The sequence below is a fragment of the Thalassophryne amazonica genome, chromosome 4 (assembly GCF_902500255.1).
Source record: "Thalassophryne amazonica chromosome 4, fThaAma1.1, whole genome shotgun sequence".
Lineage (NCBI taxonomy): Eukaryota > Metazoa > Chordata > Actinopteri > Batrachoidiformes > Batrachoididae > Thalassophryne > Thalassophryne amazonica.
In genome coordinates, this window is record NC_047106.1 from 76,197,236 (window position 1) to 76,222,103 (window position 24,868).

Consider the following 24,868-nt stretch of genomic DNA (forward strand, 5'->3'; position numbering starts at 1 on the left):
GCAGGCACCGTCTCTACGGGGATGGGGTAATGAGGGGATCGCAGGGGGAGAGAAGCTGCAGAGAGGTGTGTAAGACTACAACTCTGCTTCCTGGTCCCAACCCTGGATAGTCACGGTTTGGAGGATTTAAGAAAATTGGCCAGATTTCTAGAAATGAGAGCTGCTCCATCCAAAGTGGGATGGATGCCGTCTCTCCTAACAAGACCAGGTTTTCCCCAGAAGCTTTGCCAATTATCTATGAAGCCCACCTCATTTTTTGGACACCACTCAGACAGCCAGCAATTCAGGGAGAACATACGGCTAAACATGTCACTCCCGGTCTGATTGGGGAGGGGCCCAGAGAAAACTACAGAGTCCGACATTGTTTTTGCAAAGTTACACACCCATTCAGTGTTAATTTTAGTGACCTCCGATTGGCGTAACCGGGTGTCATTACTGCTGACGTGAATTACAATCTTACCAGATTTACGCTTAGCCTTAACCAGCAGTTTCAAATTTCCGTCGATGTCGGCTGCTCTGGCCCCCGGAAGACAACTGACTATGGTTGCTGGTGTCGCTAACTTCACATTTCTCAAAACAGAGTCGCCAATAACCATAGTTTGTTCCTCAGCGGGTGTGTCGCCAAGTGGGGAAAAACAGTTAGAGATGTGAACGGGTTGGTGGTGTACACGGTGCTTCTATTTAGGACTACGCTTCCTCCTCACAGTCACCCAGCCGTCCTGCTTTCCCGGCTGCTTGGGATCTGCCAGAGGGGAACTAACAGCGGCTAAGCTACCTTGGTCCACACCAACTACAGGGGCCTGGCTAGCTGTAGGATTTTCCAAGGTGCGGAGCCGAGTCTCCAATTCGCCCAGCCTGGCCTCCAAAGCTACAAATAAGCTACACTTATTAGAAGTTACTGCTAAAGGAGGCAGAGGAATAACTAAACATTTCACACCCAGAGCAGAAACGTGCGGGAGAGACAGGAGAAGCCGCCATGCTAAACCGGCTAAGAGCTAGTAGCTGCGCTAAGCTAGCGGATTCCTAAAAACACACAAAGTGAATAATGTGTAAATAATTTAGAGGTGATTCAGCAGAGGGAGTGCTTTAGTTAAGGCACGTGAAGATTACACTGTGAAACAAATCGTTATCTAGTTAACTAGATCAATCTAACTGCGCAGATTAAACAGCTAACAGATACAGCAAAACACCGCTGTGCTCCGGAACAGGAAGTGATACAATACCGCAGTGAGAGCCAACCACCAGTAGAGGCATTAGTAACCCTTCACTACACAAGTTGTTGCTATGCATTACACACTGAAAATGTGTAACTGCACCCTAATAACTCTTGGCCATTTTCTAAAATTAATTAATTAATGGCTGCACACCATTCAAGTATTAACAGTTCACACATAAATAACTAATAGCTATGCACAATTAATTAATGATGGTGGAAAATTAACTTTTTTTTTTTCTTCAAAAATATCAAGTCCAGAGTTAATAGTTTAAGTCTTACATCTATAGAACTACAACACAGTCCAGAGCAGCACAGGAACAATAACATGATTTTGAACCAGCAGCTGTCCATCTATGGTCAACACCCTGAAAGAAGCCTGAAAAAAGATTATATTTAAAGTTGTTTCACCTAATACACTGCATTTTGTACTCTATGTTGCAACTGCTTAAATTGAAGAAAACAACAATAACAACAACAACAATAATAATAATAATAATAATAATAATAATAAATCCACATTTTAATAAGAAAACAAATTCTGGAGCAGGAGGTCTGCTGTGGGTGTGCCTGGTGCTGCTCCTGAATAGGGTACAGCCAAACTGTACTAGGGCATCAAAAGACAAAGTAGTGGGAATATAATGACATTATCAGCGTGCCTCCATGTAAAGTAATGGTAACATCCAGGGAATGCCAAAGTAAGTGAAACTAATGCATAATTGTTACGCTTTGATGAAGGCGGGAGGAAAAAATATGATCACAACATTCTGTAAAGACTTCAAACCCCTCATACAGTAGTGTTCAGAATAATAGTAGTGGTATGTGACTAAAAAGATTAATCCAGGTTTTGAGTATATTTCTTATTGTTACATGGGACACAAGGTACCAGTAGATTCAGTAGATTCTCACAAATCCAACAAAACCAAGCATTCATGATATGCACACTCTTAAGGCTTTGAAACTGGGCTATTAGTAAAAAAAAGTAGAAAAGGGGGTGTTCACAATAATAGCATCTGCTGTTGACGCTACAAATCAATCAATCAATCAATCAATTTTTTTTATATAGCGCCAAATCACAACAAACAGTTGCCCCAAGGTGCTTTATATTGTAAGGCAAGGCCATACAATAATTATGTAAAACCCCAACGGTCAAAACGACCCCCTGTGAGCAAGCACTTGGCTACAGTGGGAAGGAAAAACTCCCTTTTAACAGGAAGAAACCTCCAGCAGAACCAGGCTCAGGGAGGGGCAGTCTTCTGCTGGGACTGGTTGGGGCTGAGGGAGAGAACCAGGAAAAAGACATGCTGTGGAGGGGAGCAGAGATCGATCACTAATGATTAAATGCAGAGTGGTGCATACAGAGCAAAAAGAGAAAGAAACAATGCATCATGGGAACCCCCCAGCAGTCTACGTCTATAGCAGCATAACTAAGGGATGGTTCAGGGTCACCTGATCCAGCCCTAACTATAAGCTTTAGCAAAAAGGAAAGTTTTAAGCCTAATCTTAAAAGTAGAGAGGGTGTCTGTCTCCCTGATCTGAATTGGGAGCTGGTTCCACAGGAGAGGAGCCTGAAAGCTGAAGGCTCTGCCTCCCATTCTACTCTTACAAACCCTAGGAACTACAAGTAAGCCTGCAGTCTGAGAGCGAAGCGCTCTATTCAAACTCAAAACTATTATGTTCAAACTGCTTTTTTAGCAATCCTGTGAATCACTAAACTACTATTTAGCTGTATAACCACAGTTTTTCATGATTTCTTCACATCTGCGAGGCATTAATTTTGTTGGTTTGGAACCAAGATTTTGCTTGTTTACTAGTGTGCTTGGGGTCATTGTCTTGTTGAAACACCTATTTCAAGGGCATGTCCTCTTCAGCATAAGGCAACATGACCTCTTCAAGTATTATAACATATCCAAACTGATCCATGATACCTGATATGCGATCTATAGGCCCAGCACCATAGTAGGAGAAACATGCCCATATCAAGATGCTTGCATCACAATGCTTCACTGTCTTCACTGTGAAATGTGGCTTGAATGTAGAGTTTGGGTGTCGTCTCACAAACTGTCTGAACAGCCTATAATTTTTTGCACCTGCGTATAAGTTTTCCCCTCTCCAATCAACTTTTTAATCAAACTACGCTGTTCTTCTGAACAATGTCTTGAACGTCCCATTTTCCTCAGGCTTTCAAAGAGAAAAGCATGTTCAACAGGTGCTGGCTTCATCCTTAAATAGGGGACACCTGATTCACACCTGTTTGTTCCACAAAATTGACGAACTCACTGACTGAATGCCACACTACTATTATTGTGAACACCCGCTTTTCTACTTTTTTTTTTTTACTAATAGGCCAATTTCATAGCCTTAAGAGTGTGCATATCATGAATGCTTGGTCTTGTTGGATTTGTGAGAATCTACTGAATCTACTGGTACCTTGTTTCCCATGTAACAATAAGAAATATACTCAAAACCTGGATTAATCTTTTTAGTCACATAGCACTACTATTATTCTGAACACTACTATACAACCTCTGAACATTTTGCAAGCTTGGTTGACTAAAAGTACTCATGTTTTCTATGCAGAGCCTGTAGCTAACCCTGTGAATGGTTTGTGCAACCAGTGAATTGGAAGTTTTTTTTTTTTTTAAAGATCAGTAGCTACTGCTATATATATGCATATTACAGTCAATTTTGTTACTCCTCACCTCCCAGATGCAACCTCTGGCCTTGCATTTGGCCTCATCTGCATTCTCTTCTGGATGGCAGTCAAAGCGCCAGTGCAAGTTCCACTGTACTGTGTAGGTCTCCCCCAGCATCAGGGACAGGCCGCGCAGGAAAATAACCTGCATGTGTGTCCACAAAGCAAACACTGTGACAATTAAATTCAACAATGCCACTGAAGGAACATTTATCCCAAGTTGCCTTGGTAAGAACATTCTCCTTTTGCAAGTAAGCATGAACATTGTTCCTTGAGACAGAATGTGTGCTTGATGGTGTGTGTGCCACCAATTAAGACACAGCTGTTCTCTCACTGTTTTAAGTGCCTCTGTTGAGAGTTATGAGTCATTCTCACAACAAATCCTGGGGAGTCCCTTTCACTGGAGTCAGTAAAGTCACCTCCTAAATGCCCAGATGTTTGTCTGTTTTCTTGCATAACTCATTTTGACATATGCCATTGCTTACATTATGCAAAATACATCAACGAGAACGTAAGAAGAAAGAATGTTTAAAGGGGGATAAATGACGGGACATGACACACTAAAGCAGTACAACACAGTGTAAGTGTACTTCGTGTATTCATCCAGCACAGTTCAATTTAACTGTATATAAACAGATGTTGTCTGTCAGCTGGAAGCAACATTTAAGGCCCAGCAAGACTGGGACTCTAAAGACTGATGCACACGGCAAGCCACTGTTTAGGTTTAACAGCACATTTACCCTTCACCCCCAGGAAATCATTATCGCTGTGAGTCAATGATAAATGCATGGTTGTGTGTGTGAAACAAGAGACTTTGACCTGAGCATGCTGCCATTACACTCCCATGAGCAAGTGCATGCAAAAATGCACAAAATGTACAAAAAAAAATCTCTGCAGGATTAACAGAATCTCTTGATACGTTATCTCATCTCTTGCTCATATCTCAGGGAATTTACTGAAGAATTTCTCTTGCTTCAACTCTTTCTCTTTGTCTCACATGCAAAACTTGTACATCTCTTCCTAATGTAAATTGCTATCATTTCTTACACTTAGAGGATGACCTTGAATGCTCACTAATGGTTTCTTTTGTTGATTATTTAAAATAAATGGCATAAGCTTCTGGATGCATAGCCACAGGAGAAACCATCTACCCTGCAAAAGTTTTATATCAGCACAGCAAGAGTTTCTTGACACATTTAATTCAAGATAATTAAAGGCTGAAATGTGATGCAGATTGTTTTCTGTTTTGGAGCAGAGTGATGCCATTAACCGAAGATGGCAGCAGGTGTGTACAGTGCTGTCCAATAGCTGTATGTGGAAGAGTGGAGGCGATTAGCACAAGTCTGTGAGACAGATGGAGGCTCTTTTTCAAGGTGCAGAGCTTCTGTTCTTCATTCTGACCAAAGCACCATAGAGGTTAGGGCATAAGATGAATAGACCATTTGTCTCATACTGGACCGATATTGGGCCACACACAACATACATTTTATTTGTAAAGATGGCTCTGCGATTATTACATATAGCTTTGTTACGTTGATGGTGTTTCTTGAAATCAATGTCTGATTGAATGTGATTTGGCAGCTCATTTATTTTAATGGCAAGCTTCAATCTAAACTAAAGTTAAAATACAATGCAGCTTGTGTGATTTGTGAAGTGAGTGGTCGGTTATTTCTTTGCAGTGTGGTGAAAATGACTGGACAAGCTGTTAGGGAATGTCTGTGCAGGGTGGTGCACCCACTCATGTACATCCGTAATCCTGTGAAAAGCATGCAGCACTCTTCAGCAGGAGACAGTTTTCAGATGTTAACGTACATTTTAGCTTTGTGGAAAAAGTATAGAGTATAGGTAGTGCATAGAATGCAAATACGACTGTTGTGAGCATGCCCAGATGCTCCTGCATCATGGGGCTGCATTCAGTGTTGTTTGATATTGTCAATGACTTGGTGTATAATTGTGTATGGTGCCATAACACGACATAACACAACTTTAGACTGTTATTGTGTTTAATCAGCCTGATATCCTTATTTTTGGAATTGAGAAGCCAATCAGGGCCTTTGTATGTGAGGATGTGAATGAGTGTGTATTGTACCTTCTTATTTGGATCATACTGAATCTTGTCAGGTGATATTGTGACGGTATCATTTTTGTCCGTCACAGTGACATTACTGATAGCACCTAGCATCCCAAGAATAGTAATATTCTCAAACATCAGGTTATTTGGGTCTTTGTAGCCAGCGTTGATCACTTGCATTTTCAGGCTTCCCTGCAATAGAGAGCACTCCGTATTATTAATTTTGAATCCAGGTACAGAAACAAAGATTGTTAATATTAAAATAAGGTAATATACAGAACATCAATGTCTGATTCTGAAACATCTTTTTTTTTTGGGGGGGGGGGGGGGGGGGGTTGGTTATAGTCAATATCAAATAAAGAAACACAAAAAGATACATAAATTAACAGCAAAAAGCAGCTGCAGATCATTTAACAGTCTACTCCAATATTTGTTTAACTGTTCATGCATGCTGACTAAAGCTGGCTGGTTTTTGAAATGGCCGACACACCATGTCCATCACACAGCTGTTCTTAACAACTCTCACAAGCCTATAGGAAAAAAGAAAACAGCCAGCATGCAATAAACATATAAGGCAACCCTCAGGGCTGTGTGAAGCAGGAATATAAAATACTTAATCAAACAAAACTTCAACAGGATATGGATTGTGCATAGTGTACTTCTCCACAGTTCCCCAGAGATTTGACCTTGAACTTAGGTTAGATCAAATGGAATATGTTGGCTGTGTTTGAAAGATAGTGCAGAAGTGTAGTGGAAGCTTACACTAGCCACAGTAAATTTGTAGTGGATATAGTTGCTAGTTTCAACAGTATCTGTGAAAAGATGGAGGAAAACAAAAGTTAATCTTTCTTTCTTTCAGTCAAAACAATGAAAAAAGAAAAAGCACATTTAACATATGTTATATGATGTACAATATTTCCAAAGGAGGCAACATGGAGAGAAAAATTTCAAACACTCACTCACTCACTCATCACTCATCTTCAACTGCTTATCCAGGATTGGGTTGCAGGGGCAACAGCTCCAGCAGGGGACCTCAGACTTCCCTTTCCGAGACCACATTGACCATCTCTCTCTGGGGCATCCCAAGGCATTCCCAGGCCAGTGTGGACATATAATCTCTCCACCTACTCCTAGGTCTTCCCTGGAATTTCCTCCCAGATGGACGTGCCTGGAACCACCTCAGTTGGCTCCTTTCAACACGAACCTCACGGATGACCAAGCTTCTCACCACTCTCCTAAGGAAGGCCACTTGTACCCGTGATCTTATTATGTGATCTTACGGTCATGACCCAACCCTCATGACCATAGGTGAGAGTAGGAACGAAGATTGACCAGTAGACTGAGAGCTTCGCCTTCTGACTCGGCTCCCTTTTCACAACAATGCAGTAGAGCAAAAGCAACACCACCCCTGCTGTGCCAATTCTCCAGCCAATCTCACGCTACATTGTCCCCTCACTCATGAACTCCTTTACTTGGGGCAAGACCGCAATCACTACCCGGAGCAGGCAATCCATCGGATTCCCGCTGAGAACCATGGCCTCAGATTTAGAGGTGCTGATCCTCATCCCAGCTCCTTCACAATCAGCTGTGAACCAATCCAGTGAGTGTTGGAGGTCACAGCCCGATGAATCCAACAGGACCATATCATCTGCAAAAAGCAGTGATGAGACCGTGAGCCCACCAAACTGAAAACCCTCCTCCCCCCAACTACACCTTGATATCTTGTCTATGAATATAACAAACAGGATTGGTGACAAGGTGCAGCCCTGGCAGAGGCCAGCCCCCACCACAAACGAGTCCAACTTACTGCCTAGCACCTGAACACAGCTCTCACTTTGTGCGTACAGAGATATGAATGGCCCTGAGAAGGGACCCCCCTCACTCCATACTCCTGTAGCACCTCCCACAGTATCTCCCAGGGTACCGCCTTCTCCAAGTCCACAAAACACATGTAGACTGGATGGACATATGCTCAGGCCTCTCTTCAGGATCCTTGTGAGAGTGAAGTGCTGGTCGGTTGCTCCATGACCAGGATGAAACCCACATTGTTCCTCTTCAATTAGAGGTTCAACTATTGGTCGAATCCTCCTTTCCAGCACCCTGGAGTAGACTTTACCAGGAAGGCTGAGTAGTGTGATGCCCCTGTAACTGGCACACACTCTCTAGTCCCCTTTTTTAAATATGTGGACCACCTCCCCAGTTTACCACTCCTTAGGCACTGTCTAGACCTCAATGCAATGTTGAAACAATGTCTCATCCATGACAGTCCCTCCACAGCCAGAGTCTTGAGCATTTCTAGATGGATCTCATCAACCCCAGGGGCTTTGCCACTGTGTAGTTGTTTGACTGCCTCAGTGACTTCTTTCCAGGGAAACTGATGATAATCCCACATCAGCTTCCAGCTCTGCCCCTACTATAGAGGACGCTCCAGTCTGATGCAGGAGTTCCTCAAAGTGTTCCTTCCAGTATCGGATTACATCCTCAGCTGAGGTCAAAAAGAGTCCCATCCTTACTGTAGACAGCTTGGATGGTTCTCGAATTTGCGCGCACGTCTTTTATTAAAAATGTCCTTAAACAGTGGAATGTCCACATAAAGTCCTCATGCCGGCCTCTTCTGAATCTTCTCTGTTCTCTCACGACGTCCTGGGTGAATTAAGCTTTAAATTAGGATGTTTTCAGGTCGAAACAGGCTGATGAAGGCGCCTGGAAGCGCTGCGCGATGTCCCGCTCCATGGGAAGTCCTTACAGCGACAGAAACACCCCATAATCTCTCATCAGCCATTAAACTTTTCACCGAAAACCAGCTAAACGTCTCGAATAGTGTCCACTCGGATATTCCTCACAGGTCCAGAAAAAATTTTGATAAAGCAACGCGCGCCGTCTCGAGCAGCATGTGAAACAAAGGAATTCAGCCAAGAGGGCTGAACCACATCTCACTCAAGGCCTGCCCACAGGGAAATGATGTCACCGACACGCGTGAAAAAACTCACGCATGCGCACGAGGGTTCAACCATGATTGGTGTAATCGCACGTCATTCAAATCCATATAGTTAAAAAAAAAATAAAAGTGTCGGTTTCTTATCTAATAGACCTCGTACCTGTTAAAATACTTTTGGATACTAATGATAACCAGTTAGTGCTGACTACAACTGAATGCTGACTCGACCCATGACACAAGTGCTTGTGTCCTTAAGACAGAGTCACATGCACACAAATACTCCTAATACCTCCATCACACATACGCCGATTGAGGCCAAATGGTGTCAGAATCACACATCCAGCTGCAATTGGGAAGTACTGAGGTGCGGTCTGAAGACCAACGGATGGCAGTCTGTGAGCAGTCTACATATTTTCTCCCATTCACTCAGCTGCCCCAAATGTGTTGCACATGTTCAAAACACTCTTGGCGCCATCGAGATGGGACCCACATCCAGTAGTGGGCACAGCTATCCAAAAAGCTAGCTTTGATAGCGGTTAATCCACGAACTGAAAAATTTACTTTTATAAAGCTAAACTGAAAAACTCCTAAAAAAAAAATTAGCAGAAGTTACAGCTAAAAGCTAAACCAATAACTTTTAGTATTGGTTTCAGTCAGTGGTGGGCACACTTCCGATAATCCGATAACAGATAATTATCGAAGATAATGTTTTCTTTATCGGATTATCTTTTTAGATAACTTTAAAAACCATTATGAGACCAATTATCTTCCGATTAATCTTTGTCCAATAACTTTTAAACCGATAAACAAAGCTGAACAGCAACAAGCATTTTTAAAATTAGTTTAGCACTCACCTGTTAAAAGTTTTATAACAGATGCACAGCTGTAACCTTTGCAAACAGAAGAGAGCCACTTGTATAAAAAGCATCTCAATCCTCTGCAGACAAAGAAGAAACAGCCCCAAAAGAGGAGAAGGAAGAAAAAAACAAAAAACAAAAACATTTCCATTAGCACCATACCAACAGGCTGGCGATATCACCTAAGTCATCCAGAGGCATACATTTTTAACTTATGGTTGAAATTTAACCAAACAAATTTTGGACAAGTTATTTAAAATTACTGTCATGTCTGAAGTTTTATTAAGTGAAAATATCAGATATATGTTTTAGTTTTAAAGTAATGTGCTAATTTTTAAGGTTTTCTGAGCACATCCTGTGACCTGCAATGCATTTTGGGTAGGATGATGTAATCTCAGTACATCACGACAGGACAAATGCATTTCAGACACTCTGTTCAAGCTCCACGGACAACAGCATTAAACTCTAGTGCCTAAAACTCTCTTGAATATATTCTCTGCGTTTATAGATGCTGGTTTTATTTGCGTTTGTTAAATTCCACGCATTGTAAATGTAGCAGACAGGGATTACTGTATCTGGAATTTTGTTTTCAAGGCCTCTGCTGCCATCTACTGGTCAGTAGTGTTCACTAAGCGTGTGGGAACCAGTAGATAGCAGTGTTTTATTTATTTTGACCCCGGTTATGTCAGATGATTGTCAAATCAACTTTTTGGCTTTGCAAATGGCTTTTTTTGTGTGCAATAGATGTGTACATTATACAAGTTTCACTTTTTTAATGGAATTACAACCTTATTTCTTTTTCAAATTCTCCCATTTTTTGCATCCAGCATTATTTCCTTTAGAAATTTCCTTGACAAATAATATCAGTCTATTAGGACGTCAGGTTATGTGTTACACCTATACATGTGTGTGTATATATTTTCCAACTTATTCCCATTGATGAAACTTTTCATTTTCTGTCTTAAAGCTTATTAGATGAGTGTGTTCAGGGCTCCGTTTGTTTACAAAATACACACACATTACAGACCTTGAAATCCAACAGCAGGGATTGATATTATCCAAAGATTTATGAACATACAAATTAACGTGCTTACACTTTATCATGATTTTCTCCGTTGTGAGATATAAAAGTGTCTTATCGTAGCATTCGTGTGTATGTGCATTATAACGCAGCGCACGAACGACATTACGATATTCTTCAGAACGACAACATACGCAACATGCGTCCAGCAGCATAAACGCTGCTGTCATAGACAACTGCATTATTCAACATTAAAAGATATATGTTATATTTTAACTTTGTACAAATGACATAGTTGACATTAATGGAGTTATTCTATTGGTATTAATGTTATTTATAATCAAAACCATAAGTCAGCATGACTTTATTTTTCAAGACCTGCGCCTGACCGGAGTGTTGTAATTGATAGAGAGTTGGCTTTACGGCTGCTCTCGGAGTGTCTCTGTGCTGGGAGCGCTTCTAGCAGGGGCAGAATGTTGAAAGAAAAGTGTGGTCTCATTGTGGAGGTCTGTGGTTGTTTTTAATATTATTATAAGCTATTAAATTTGTTCTACTACTAGTTGTAGATGTGTCAGAGGTAATATTAGAATTTATCTGTAACTTCTGATACATTTATGGGTGGTTTATTGTTTTATCTTTATTGATGATAACTTCAGTTAACAGATTATGTTATCAAAGTTAATTTTTTGGTTATCTGTGTCCACTACTGGTTCCAGTACAATAGCAGGCACGTCTGCCTCAGATCAACCTTCTCTCAACAAAAGAGACCTAGTGACCAGAGAGAAGAGAAAGGAAAAAAGGATAGAAAAGGAAAAAAGAAAGAAACGAAGAAAAAAAAAATTATTTTCACACCTTGCAGGTGTATCACAGGAGTCATGCACAGCAAGACAGTTTTGACATGGTTAAAATGTTAAACAAACTAATCCTGGACAAGTTATTGAAAATAACATCACCTCTGTCATTTTACAAAGTGAAAATATCAGCTATATGTTTTTGTTTTAAAGTAATGCACTAATTTTGAAGGTTTTAGCGTTAGACACACATGCCAAAATGCATTATGGGAAAACTAGCAATAGCAATTTCAACACATTCGCTAAAAGTGCTAAATCACTTAAACAGAATTTTCAGTTTTCAAATTGCCTATTTTACAAATGAAAAAAATGACATATTTACAAATACAAATTTATTTGCAAAAACCAAGACACACATTACAGTAACTTGTGTGTTATACTGACCAACCACTGATGACAGGAAACTAATTTTCCCATTATGCATTTCAGCATGTTTGTCTGTAAACATTAAAACCTTAAAAATTAGTGCATTACTTTTAAACTAAACATATAAGCTGATATTCACAGCACAGTGTGGGCATGGATCCGGGACCACATCCTCTCACCCGGCTGCTGTGTGCTGGAATTACCGCAGCAAAAATAAATCCCATGTGATAATCTAACCATTGCGATGTTCAGAGTTGCTCTGTGCTGCTGAAGTGAGCCAAAGCCCAAACAAAGATATTAATGTTCCCTGGAAAGGCTGCATCTGACAGATCCTGTGTGCATGGGATGGTTTGGCCCACTGCGAGAAGTGTCCAGTAGCTACAATTACCTACTGGACACTACTGGCCAGTACCTAACAATTTTAGCCTGTAATTGTGCATGTGTGTGCCACACGCATGCATAGCTTCTCACTGCTCATTCAGCTGTTATAAACACATACACACACACACACACACACACGCACGCAGCCATCATGACATCCATCAGTCCAGCACCTGCTCTACGAACATGCTCACACACACGCACATGAGGTCAGTAGTGCTGTGAAGGAGAGGACAAGTGCAGATGTGATTGCATGACTGAGTGAGTGACCACACCATGCCAGCTTGGATACATATGCCGTGAGTCCGGTCCATATGTTGGTTGTACTCTGGTACAACCAACGTATGGACAGTGGCTTGTCCAGTACCGGCAGGAACTGTGCAAAGGGAACAACACAGTGCTCCCTCCCATCTGGTCCCGTGTTTGCCATCCAGATGTTTGGACATTGCGCAGTCTTCAGCGCCTTTTATAGCCATGTGACCACAGTCTGTGTCATCTCACTGTTGTCTACATGTGCTTTGGATACAATCATGCAGGTGTGAATGAGGTAGTCTGGCTGATTTCTGACACTGCTGACCGCGCCTCTTTCCTTCCCGACTGCATCCAATTATGACAATATTTCCCATTTTGGCCTGGTTCCTACACATTCTTGCTATGTGTGATGGGGGCTTTAGAGTTAATGATTTAATTGGATTTCTGTTTCAGAGATGAATCAGGAAGCTCCAAAGAATGGTATGTCCCTGTCACTGGGCATGATCACTGCCTGCTCTAGTCAATGAAATCCATCACACCTTGTGCCAAAACAATAAATAAATAAATAAATAAATGTGCATTGTATTTTAATTTTAGCCAATAATTGTGAACTGATATTAAAGTAAATTAACGGCCAATATACAAATTCAAGCATAAATGATTGCTTTTCAAAATGCACTCATGACATAAAAGACAAGGCGATCTATCGAATTAAAGTAAAAGGCATATTATCCTTTGTCCAAATTACATCTGGTCTTTCACGTTTTTTCGATTGTGATGTGTCCCGACATCACAAATTTTTGACACGTTTAAAAAGTTTCCAATTTCTCCCTATACTCTACAATGCGACCTTCATCATACATTACACTTGTGTTCTGGCCCTGATAAGATATCAGTTTTTTGTCACCAAAAATTCCAATGCAACACCTGCTTACCCATGCAAAAATAACTTTACCTCGAGAATCTCCGTCATCCCAAAATAGCTCCCCTGCTGCCTGGTTGTTGTCATCAAGAGCGACAATCAAACCCATAGGGTTACGCCGACTACAGAAATACACATAAACAAACATACAAACACCATTTCCAAGTAATAACAATTAACTAAACAGGTTCATACTTCATTTGTATTAACAAGCTGTACCCAGGGAATAAAATACAAGACAAAATGTGTCTAAGTGCATCTGTCTAATTACTGTATTGACCAGAGGTCTCAAACTGATTCAAGAAAGGGCTGAAAGGGTGTAGGTTTTCTTTGCAACCACCCACTCCACCAGGTGATCTCACTGATTAATTCATCCCATCTGCTGAAAGTGATTTTAATCATTGAAATCAGCTGGTGGAATGGGTGGTTGCAAAGAAAACCTATACCCTCTCGGCCCTTTCTTGAATTAGTTTGAGACCTCTGGTATGGACCGTGTGGAGTCAAGTGAGCTTCATTGCTTCCTCGTAAGGCAAGCGGCCAAAGACTTTGGTTTCACTCACCCAGGCGTATTGCTATTGGAATCCAAAACACAAGCACATGTCTGCCACCCTCTAAATATGGTGAACACTTTTATGGTAATGAAGGAATTGTATGTGATAAAACGTTAACTGGATGGAGTGGTAGAGCCATACAATCACATTGCCTTTACTTTCAGATACTACACAATGATCAAGTAAGTCTTCAGTAGTGAGATGGCGGTGTGGACACATGCAGCGGCTCCTCTGTGTCCTGACAAAAAGTGTTTTCTTGTTTTGTGTCCTGTTGACAACATTGTTTTTGTTCATCCTCGTCACGTCTACCTGTCCAAAGGGGCACATACAGCCGTGAGTTCCTGCTCAACATTGACAGAACCACATTTACGGACTCTTCATACATCGCATGGTTACGGGACTGCGGCCTGCTCCGGAAACCTACATCAACACTGACCCCAATCCTGCATTTCGCCCATAGTGGAGGCACCACAAGAGGCATGAAAGGAAGTAGAAGGGGGTAAGCACAGAGGCATCAAGACGAGGCTAGTGCCTAATCCACACAAGCTGGCTATCACCATCATTGTACTGGCCAACATATGCTCATTGGACATCAAGATGGACTACATATGTTTACTCTGATCGTCTTAGAGGACTGTGAGATAGTGTTGTGTTTTTGTGTTTGTGGAAACATGGCTCAACAACGGTATCCCAGACTGTGCCATTCAGCTCAACTGCTACAGAGCAGACAGAGCTCTCAGGGAGGGAGGTAAAACCCCGTTGGAGGTCTCTGTGTTTACATCAATGATACTTGGTGCCATGATGCTGTTGTGGTCTGCAAATATTGCTTATCACTGGTTGAGTTTATAATTTATCAAGTGCAGTCCAGTCTGTTTACTGTTGCTGTCTATATCCCACCCAGCTCCATTAACAACAGCAGAAGTAAGGCACTGAATAAACTGTACCACCACATCAGAGAGCAGCCGACAGCCCACCCAGATGCTTTTCTCATCTTGGAGGGCGACTCCAACCAAGCAGACCCAAAAACTGTGCTTCCCAAATTCTACAAACATCAACTTTCCTACATGGGGAAATTACACTTTTGACACAGCCTTCATCACCCCCTAGGTGCCTCTGACCACATCACTGTTATGCTAATGCCAGCATACAGGCCACTGGTTAAAGCCACCAAAACAGCTAGGAAACAGGTACATGTGTGGCCGGAAGGGTCATTAGAGGCACTTCAAGACTGCATTTCCACCACAGAATGGAATATGTTAAAGCAGGCTGCCACCCACAATAACGCTATAGACCTCAAGAAGTATACAGAGACGGTCACTGCTTACATCTCAAAGTGCATTGATGATGTCACGAACATCAGGACCATCACTGTTTGTGCCAATCAATCAATCAATCAATCAATTTTTATTTATATAGCGCCAAATCACAACAAACAGTTGCCCCAAGGCGCTTTATATTGTAAGGCAAGGCCATACAATAATTACGTAAAAACCCCAACGGTCAAAACGACCCCCCTGTGAGCAAGCACTTGGCGACAGTGGGAAGGAAAAACTCCCTTTTAACAGGAAGAAACCTCCAGCAGAACCAGGCTCAGGGAGGGGCAGTCTTCTGCTGGGACTGGTTGGGGCTGAGTGAGAGAACCAGGAAAAAGACATGCTGTGGAGGGGAGCAGAGATCAATCACTAATGATTAAATGCAGAGTGGTGCATACAGAGCAAAAAGAGAAAGAAACACTCAGTGCATCATGGGAACCCCCCAGCAGTCTAAGTCTATAGCAGCATAACTAAGGGATGGTTCAGGGTCACCTGATCCAGCCCTAACTATAAGCTTTAGCAAAAAGGAAAGTTTTAAGCCTAATCTTAAAAGTAGAGAGGGTGTCTGTCTCCCTGATCCGAATTGGGAGCTGGTTCCACAGGAGAAGAGCCTGAAAGCTGAAGGCTCTGCCTCCCATTCTACTCTTACTAACCCTAGGAACTACAAGTAAGCCTGCAGTCTGAGAGCGAAGCGCTCTATTGGGGTGATATGGTACTATGAGGTCCCTAAGATAAGATGGGACCTGATTATTCAAAACCTTATAAGTAAGAAGAAGAATTTTAAATTCTATTCTAGAATTAACAGGAAGCCAATGAAGAGAGGCCAATATGGGTGAGATATGCTCTTTCCTTCTAGTCCCCGTTAGTACTCTAGCTGCAGCATTTTGAATTAACTGAAGGCTTTTCAGGGAACTTTTAGGACAACCTGATAATAATGAATTACAATAGTCCAGCCTAGAGGAAATAAATGCATGAATTAGTTTTTCAGCATCACTCTGAGACAAGACCTTTCTAATTTTAGAGATATTGCGTAAATGCAAAAAAGCAGTCCTACATATTTGTTTAATATGCGCTTTGAATGACTTATCCTGATCAAAAATGACTCCAAGATTTCTCACAGTATTACTAGAGGTCAGGGTAATGCCATCCAGAGTAAGGATCTGGTTAGACACCATGTTTCTAAGATTTGTGGGGCCAAGTACAATAACTTCAGTTTTATCTGAGTTTAAAAGCAGGAAATTAGAGGTCATCCATGTCTTTATGTCTGTAAGACAATCCTGCAGTTTAGCTAATTGGTGTGTGTCCTCTGGCTTCATGGATAGATAAAGCTGGGTATCATCTGCGTAACAATGAAAATTTAAGCAATGCTGTCTAATAATACTGCCTAAGGGAAGCATGTATAAAGTGAATAAAATTGGTCCTAGCACAGAACCTTGTGGAACTCCATAATTAACCTTAGTCTGTGAAGAAGATTCCCCATTTACATGAACAAATTGTAATCTATTAGATAAATATGATTCAAACCACCGCAGCGCAGTGCCTTTAATACCTATGGCATGCTCTAATCTCTGTAATAAAATTTTATGGTCAACAGTATCAAAAGCAGCACTGAGGTCTAACAGAACAAGCACAGAGATGAGTCCACTGTCTGAGGCCATAAGAAGATCATTTGTAACCTTCACTAATGCTGTTTCTGTACTATGATGAATTCTAAAACCTGACTGAAACTCTTCAAATAGACCATTCCTCTGCAGATGATCAGTTAGCTGTTTTACAACTACCCTTTCAAGAATTTTTGAGAGAAAAGGAAGGTTGGAGATTGGCCTATAATTAGATAAGATAGCTGGGTCAAGTGATGGCTTTTTAAGTAATGGTTTAATTACTGCCACCTTAAAAGCCTGTGGTACATAGCCAACTAATAAAGATAGATTGATCATATTTAAGATCGAAGCATTAAATAATGGTAGGGCTTCCTTGAGCAGCCTGGTAGGAATGGGGTCTAATAGACATGTTGATGGTTTGGATGAAGTAACTAATGAAAATAACTCAGACAGAACAATCTGAGAGAAAGAGTCTAACCAAATACCGGCATCACTGAAAGCAGCCAAAGATAACGATACATCTTTGGGATGGTTATGAGTAATTTTTTCTCTAATAGTTAAAATTGTACTAGCAAAGAAAGTCATGAAGTCATTACTAGTTAAAGTTAAAGGAATACTCGGCTCAATAGAGCTCTGACTCTTTGTCAGCCTGGCTACAGTGCTGAAAAGAAACCTTCTTATTTTCTTCAATTAGTGATGAGTAGTAAGATGTCCTAGCTTTACAGAGGGCTTTTTTATAGAGCAACAGACTCTTTTTCCAGGCTAAGTGAAGATCTTCTAAATTAGTGAGACGCCATTTCCTCTCCAACTTACGGGTTATCTGCTTTAAGCTGCGAGTTTGTGAGTTATACCACGGAGTCAGGCACTTCTGATTTAAAGCTCTCTTTTTCAGAGGAGCTACAGCATCCAAAGTTGTCTTCAATGACGATGTAAAACTATTGACGAGATACTCTATCTCAATTACAGAGTTTAGGTAGCTACTCTGCACTGTGTTGGTATATGGCATTAGAGAACATAAAGAAGGAATCATATCCTTAAACCTAGTTACAGCGCTTTCTGAAAGACTTCTAGTGTAATGAAACTTATTCCCCACTGCTGGGTAGTCCATCAGAGTAAATGTAAATGTTATTAAGAAATGATCAGACAGAAGGGAGTTTTCAGGGAATACTGTTAAGTCTTCAATTTCCATACCATAAGTCAGAACAAGATCTAAGATATGATTAAAGTGGTGGGTGGACTCATTTACATTTTGAGCAAAGCCAATTGAGTCTAATAATAGATTAAATGCAGTGTTGAGGCTGTCATTCTCAGCATCTGTGTGGATGTTAAAATCGCCCACTATAATTATATTATCTGAGCTAAGCACTAAGTCAGACAAAAGGTCTGAAAATTCACAGAGAAACTCACAGTAACGACCAGGAGGACGTTAGATAACAACAAATAAAACTGGTTTTTGGGACTTCCAATTTGGATGGACAAGACTAAGAGTCAAGCTTTCAAATGAATTAAAGCTCTGTCTGGGTTTTTGATTAATTAATAAGCTGGAATGGAAGATTCCACAAGCCATGAATCCTCAGAATGAGGAATGCCCCCTTCAGAAATGGTAACAAGGTGGGCCTGAGGACAACAATGGCCAACCTGTCAAGTGGCATCAAAGAAGGCAAGAGGAAGTACTCCAGGAAGATTGTTCTTTGCTTCAGTGACTTCAGAGACACTCGGAGTCTATGGCAGGGGACGCAAACCATAATGGACTCCAAATCTGCACTACAGATATCTGACAGCTCCACCCCTCTGTTGAATGAGCTGAATGACTTCTTTGTTTGCTTTGATACACACAACAGTACCCTTGCACAGAAGAACCCATCCCCTCCTGACAATCAGGTGCTGACACTGTCCCAGTGCCATTGTGAGGAGGTCCCTCAGCAGGATCAGTGCACACAAAGCTCTGGGTCCTGACAAATTTCCTGGTCACTTACTGAGAGACTGTGATGAGGAACTAGTTGTCTTCACAGACATCTTCAACAACTCACTGAATCAGGCTGTTGTTCCAACCTGCTTCAAAGCCACCACCATCATTTCTCTCCTGAAGAAGTCGTCTCCCTCCTGCCTCAGCAATTACTGTCCAGTTACACTCACTCACATACTCATGAAGTGCTTCCTGACAGCTTCATCCACCAGGCTGTCAGGAAGCTGAACTGTCTCCCCACTCTGCCCCCTCCCCCTCCTGCCTGACAGGAAGGTGTCTCTGGCGTTTTACCCCCTACATCCCCTTCCCACATCTGAACCTAACCTCTTCCCTGGAACTACTCACTCATGCACACACACACACACACACACACACACACACACACACACACACACACACACACACACACACACACACACACACACACACACACACACACACACACACACACACACACACACACAGTGTGGATTCCTGCAGACACCTGAAAATATTAAAAATGCTCCCTTTTTTGTTGTTTGTTTTTCAAAAATTACCTATTGCTTGTCAATCAAACACAAGTTGAGAAAAACGTATCTTTACTGTCAAACACACACCACCAACTCTGCTCTTTAGTCAGCCTGCTGCTATGTGCCTTGTGACTGTGTGTTGCTATTTAAGCTTGAATTTGCACAGCATCCTTTTTTTGGTAGGTCAAGTTATTTTCTTTTGCATTATTGCACTGTTTATTTTATTTATTAGTTTGCATTTCACTTACTTTACTTCACTTACTTTCTTTTCTTCATTGGCTTCCTGTTAATTCTAGAATAGAATTTAAAATTCTTCTTCTTACTTATAAGGGTTTGAATAATCAGGTCCCATCTTATCTTAGGGACCTCATAGTACCATATCACCCCAATAGAGCGCTTTGCTCTCAGACTGCAGGCTTACTTGTAGTTCCTAGGGTTTGTAAGAGTAGAATGGGAGGCAGAGCCTTCAGCTTTCAGGCTCCTCTCCTGTGGAACCAGCTTCCAATTCAGATCAGGGAGACAGACACCCTCTCTACTTTTAAGATTAGGCTTAAAACTTTCCTTTTTGCTAAAGCTTATAGTTAGGGCTGGATCAGGTGACCCTGAACCATCCCTTAGTTATGCTGCTATAGACGTAGACTGCTGGGGGGTTCCCATGATGCACTGTTTCTTTCTCTTTTTGCTCTGTATGCACCACTCTGCATTTAATCATTAGTGATCGATCTCTGCTCCCCTCCACAGCATGTCTTTTTCCTGGTTCTCTCCCTCAGCCCCAACCAGTCCCAGCAGAAGACTGCCCCTCCCTGAGCCTGGTTCTGCTGGAGGTTTCTTCCTGTTAAAAGGGAGTTTTTCCTTCCCACTGTAGCCAAGTGCTTGCTCATAGGGGGTCGTTTTGACCGTTGGGGTTTTACATAATTATTGTATGGCCTTGCCTTACAATATAAGGCGCCTTGGGGCAACTGTTTGTTGTGATTTGGCGCTATATAAAAAAAAATTGATTGATTGATTGATTGATTATTTTCTATGTTGAATGCCTATAGTCTCTTGTCGATGTTTACGTTTCTTCGGGCGTATTGCCCGTGGGGATCCACGGGCTCTAGATTGGGTAGTATTTATAAAATAGGTAGCTGACATTTTGAAGGATGGCAATAAATTAAGCAAAGCTTGTGTGATGAGTTTGAATGGTGTGCGAGACCAGAATGGTTTTAGAACCTTTGACCTTAACAATTTTTAGAAGGGACACTCAAACCTTTTATTTCCTGTTAATTATGCTTTTTTTTATATATTAATTTACTGTCTGAATGTATTTACAAATAGTTTAGGTTCTTGTTCTGGTCAACATTTTTTTTTTCTTGCATGAACTTTGAGAGCTGATTTAGGGTAATTTTGGGGTGCTGAATGCAAATCTGAGCTCAGATGTCCTCTATCACATCACTTTTTTTTGTAATCTGCATTTTCTGTATTGATGGCTTATGCAAAAGTTGCTCATTCCATCACAAGTTTGACAGCACTAATCATGCACAAAAGCATCTTCAAAAGCATAGCTTTTAAGCCAGGTTTGTGAAATATGAACAAAAGCCATAATATTGTTTATGGCACTGAAGAGGTGTGCGAAATGGCAGCTTTTGCTTTAATGCTTGATGCGAGAAATACGTTTATGATAAATATTAGAGAAGCTTGAATCTTCGACTGGACTGGGTTGCTTGATGCGAGGACGTTTCGCTTCAAATCGCAGAAGCTTCCTCAGCTAAAGTTCTTGCTCTGGTAGTCTGACTTCTGTCTTGAGTCTTGTAGAGAAAAATAAACAGAAGCCACAAAAGCTGGAGCAAGAATTTTAGCTGAGGAAGCTTCTGCGATTTGAAGCGAAACGTCCTCACGTCAAGTAACCCACTCCAGTCGAAGATTCAAGCTTCTCTACTATGGAAACCACCTGGACAACTGAGAGCCTACACAGAAACACAAAAGCTGGAGTTTTAAACCTAACCAGACCCCTCCTACCAAGAGGCAGACTGCTATAGGCTAATGACTAAACAACACCTCTAATTAGCACCTATTGTGCTCTAGTTAGCATCCTCCTAATGAGAGGGCAGCTGTCCCTCCTAATGATGGGATGGACACCTCTCCTGACGGCTCCCCTGACGACTCTCCTGATGACGTGAATGACTCATTACCATGAACAAAAGACTGAAACTGCTTTGACCTGAGTACCCCATTGTACTCGGTTAAGGCTGGGTTTCAACTGTTTCACATAAAATGCCTCCTTCACTCCTCTCTCAAACCATTTCCTTTCTCTGGCTAAGATTTTAACTTCCTTGTCCTCAAACGTGTGGTTAGTGTCTTTAAGGTGGAGATGAACTGCAGACTGAGGTCCACTAGAGCCCTCTCTGCGGTGCTGGTATAGCCTTTTGTGTAACCCATGTGTCATCAACATATCTGAACCGATGACACATGGGTTAAAATCAATCAACAGGAAGTGGAGGCCTTTACAGAGCACATCAACTCGGTGGACTCCAATATCAAGTTCACATGTGAGGATGCCAGAAACAACCATTTAGCCTTCTTGGACTGTGATGTTATGATTGGAGAGAACAGGCAGCTCCAGACAGGGGTTTACAGAAAACCCACTCACACTGACCAATATCTGCTCTTTGGCTCAAACCACCCCCTTGAACACAAGCTCTGGGTGATCAGGACTCTTCAACACAGAGCCCTACAGGTGCCCAAAACTACAGAGGGAAGGGCTAAAGAACAACAACATGTCCGGAAAGCCCTCACAATATGTGGTTACCCACGATGGTCCCTGGACAAAGTGCAAAAGTCTCAAAGAACAAAAACACCAGATAGACAGGAGACGGTGAAACAGTTGAAACCCAGCCTTAACCGGGGAGGGGGTCTGAGACATGCTTTGTCCCCTGTTTGCAATGGGGTACTCAGGTCAAAGCAGTTTCAGTCTTTTGTTCATGGTAATGAGTCATTCACATCATCAGGAGAGTAGTCGGGGAGCCGTCAGGAGAGGCGTACGTCCCATCATTAGGAGGGACAGCTGCCCTGTCATTAGGAGGGTGCTAACTAGAGCACAATAGATGCTAATTAGAGCTATTGTTTAATCACTAGCCTATAGCAGTTTGCTTCTCGGTAGGAGGGGTCTGGTTAGGTTTAAAACTCCAGCTTTTGTGGCTTCTGTTTATTCTTCTCTACAAGAGTCAAGACAGAAGTCAATCAATCAATCAATCAATCAATTTTTTTTATATAGCGCCAAATCACAACAAACAGTTGCCCCAAGGCGCTTTATATTGTAAGGCAAGGCCATACAATAATTATGTAAAACCCCAACGGTCAAAACGACCCCCTGTGAGCAAGCACTTGGCTACAGTGGGAAGGATAAACTCCCTTTTAACAGGAATAAACCTCCAGCAGAACCAGGCTCAGGGAGGGGCAGTCTTCTGCTGGGACTGGTTGGGGCTGAGGGAGAGAACCAGGAAAAAGACATGCTGTGGAGGGGAGCAGAGATCGATCACTAATGATTAAATGCAGAGTGGTGCATACAGAGCAAAAAGAGAAAGAAACAGTGCATCATGGGAACCCCCCAGCAGTCTACGTCTATAGCAGCATAACTAAGGGATGGTTCAGGGTCACCTGATCCAGCCCTAACTATAAGCTTTAGCAAAAAGGAAAGTTTTAAGCCTAATCTTAAAAGTAGAGAGGGTGTCTGTCTCCCTGATCTGAATTGGGAGCTGGTTCCACAGGAGAGGAGCCTGAAAGCTGAAGGCTCTGCCTCCCATTCTACTCTTACAAACCCTAGGAACTACAAGTAAGCCTGCAGTCTGAGAGCGAAGCGCTCTATTGGGGTGATATGGTACTACGAGGTCCCTAAGATAAGATGGGACCTGATTATTCAAAACCTTATAAGTAAGAAGAAGAATTTTAAATTCTATTCTAGAATTAACAGGAAGCCAATGAAGAGAGGCCAATATAGGTGAGATATGCTCTCTCCTTCTAGTCCCCGTCAGTACTCTAGCTGCAGCATTTTGAATTAACTGAAGGCTTTTTAGGGAACTTTTAGGACAACCTGATAATAATGAATTACAATAGTCCAGCCTAGAGGAAATAAATGCATGAATTAGTTTTTCAGCATCACTCTGAGACAAGACCTTTCTGATTTTAGAGATATTGCGTAAATGCAAAAAGGCAGTCCTACATATTTGTTTAATATGCGCTTTGAATGACATATCCTGATCAAAAATGACTCCAAGATTTCTCACAGTATTACTAGAGGTCAGGGTAATGCCATCCAGAGTAAGGATCTGGTTAGACACCATGTTTCTAAGATTTGTGGGGCCAAGTACAATAACTTCAGTTTTATCTGAGTTTAAAAGCAGGAAATTAGAGGTCATCCATGTCTTTATGTCTGTAAGACAATCCTGCAGTTTAGCTAATTGGTGTGTGTCCTCTGGCTTCATGGATAGATAAAGCTGGGTATCATCTGCGTAACAATGAAAATTTAAGCAATACCGTCTAATAATACTGCCTAAGGGAAGCATATATAAAGTGAATAAAATTGGTCCTAGCACAGAACCTTGTGGAACTCCATAATTAACTTTAGTCTGTGAAGAAGATTCCCCATTTACATGAACAAATTGTAATCTATTAGACAAATATGATTCAAACCACCGCAGCGCAGTGCCTTTAATACCTATGGCATGCTCTAATCTCTGTAATAAAATTTTATGGTCAACAGTATCAAAAGCAGCACTGAGGTCTAACAGAACAAGCACAGAGATGAGTCCACTGTCCGAGGCCATAAGAAGATCATTTGTAACCTTCACTAATGCTGTTTCTGTACTATGATGAATTCTAAAACCTGACTGAAACTCTTCAAATAGACCATTCCTCTGCAGATGATCAGTTAGCTGTTTTACAACTACCCTTTCAAGAATTTTTGAGAGAAAAGGAAGGTTGGAGATTGGCCTATAATTAGCTAAGATAGCTGGGTCAAGTGAGGGCTTTTTAAGTAATGGTTTAATTACTGCCACCTTAAAAGCCTGTGGTACATAGCCAACTAACAAAGATAGATTGATCATATTTAAGATCGAAGCATTAAATAATGGTAGGGCTTCCTTGAGCAGCCTGGTAGGAATGGGGTCTAATAAACATGTTGATGGTTTGGATGAAGTAACTAATGAAAATAACTCAGACAGAACAATCGGAGAGAAAGAGTCTAACCAAATACCGGCATCACTGAAAGCAGCCAAAGATAACGATACGTCTTTGGGATGGTTATGAGTAATTTTTTCTCTAATAGTTAAAATTTTGTTAGCAAAGAAAGTCATGAAGTCATTACTAGTTAAAGTTAATGGAATA

General features: G+C 41.5%; 1 protein-coding gene across 1 annotated transcript in view; it reads right to left on the reverse strand.

The window, feature by feature from the left end:
* The window catches only part of si (sucrase-isomaltase (alpha-glucosidase)), a 309,027-nt gene that overhangs the window by 123,463 nt on the left and 160,696 nt on the right, over positions 1-24,868 (reverse strand). The window contains exons 20-23 of the mRNA XM_034168783.1: positions 13,601-13,689; positions 6,742-6,791; positions 5,998-6,171; positions 3,916-4,053 (exon numbers count right to left, since the gene is read on the reverse strand). Of these exons, the coding sequence (XP_034024674.1) occupies positions 3,916-4,053; positions 5,998-6,171; positions 6,742-6,791; positions 13,601-13,689 (451 nt within the window). The remainder of the gene's footprint in view (positions 1-3,915; positions 4,054-5,997; positions 6,172-6,741; positions 6,792-13,600; positions 13,690-24,868) is intronic.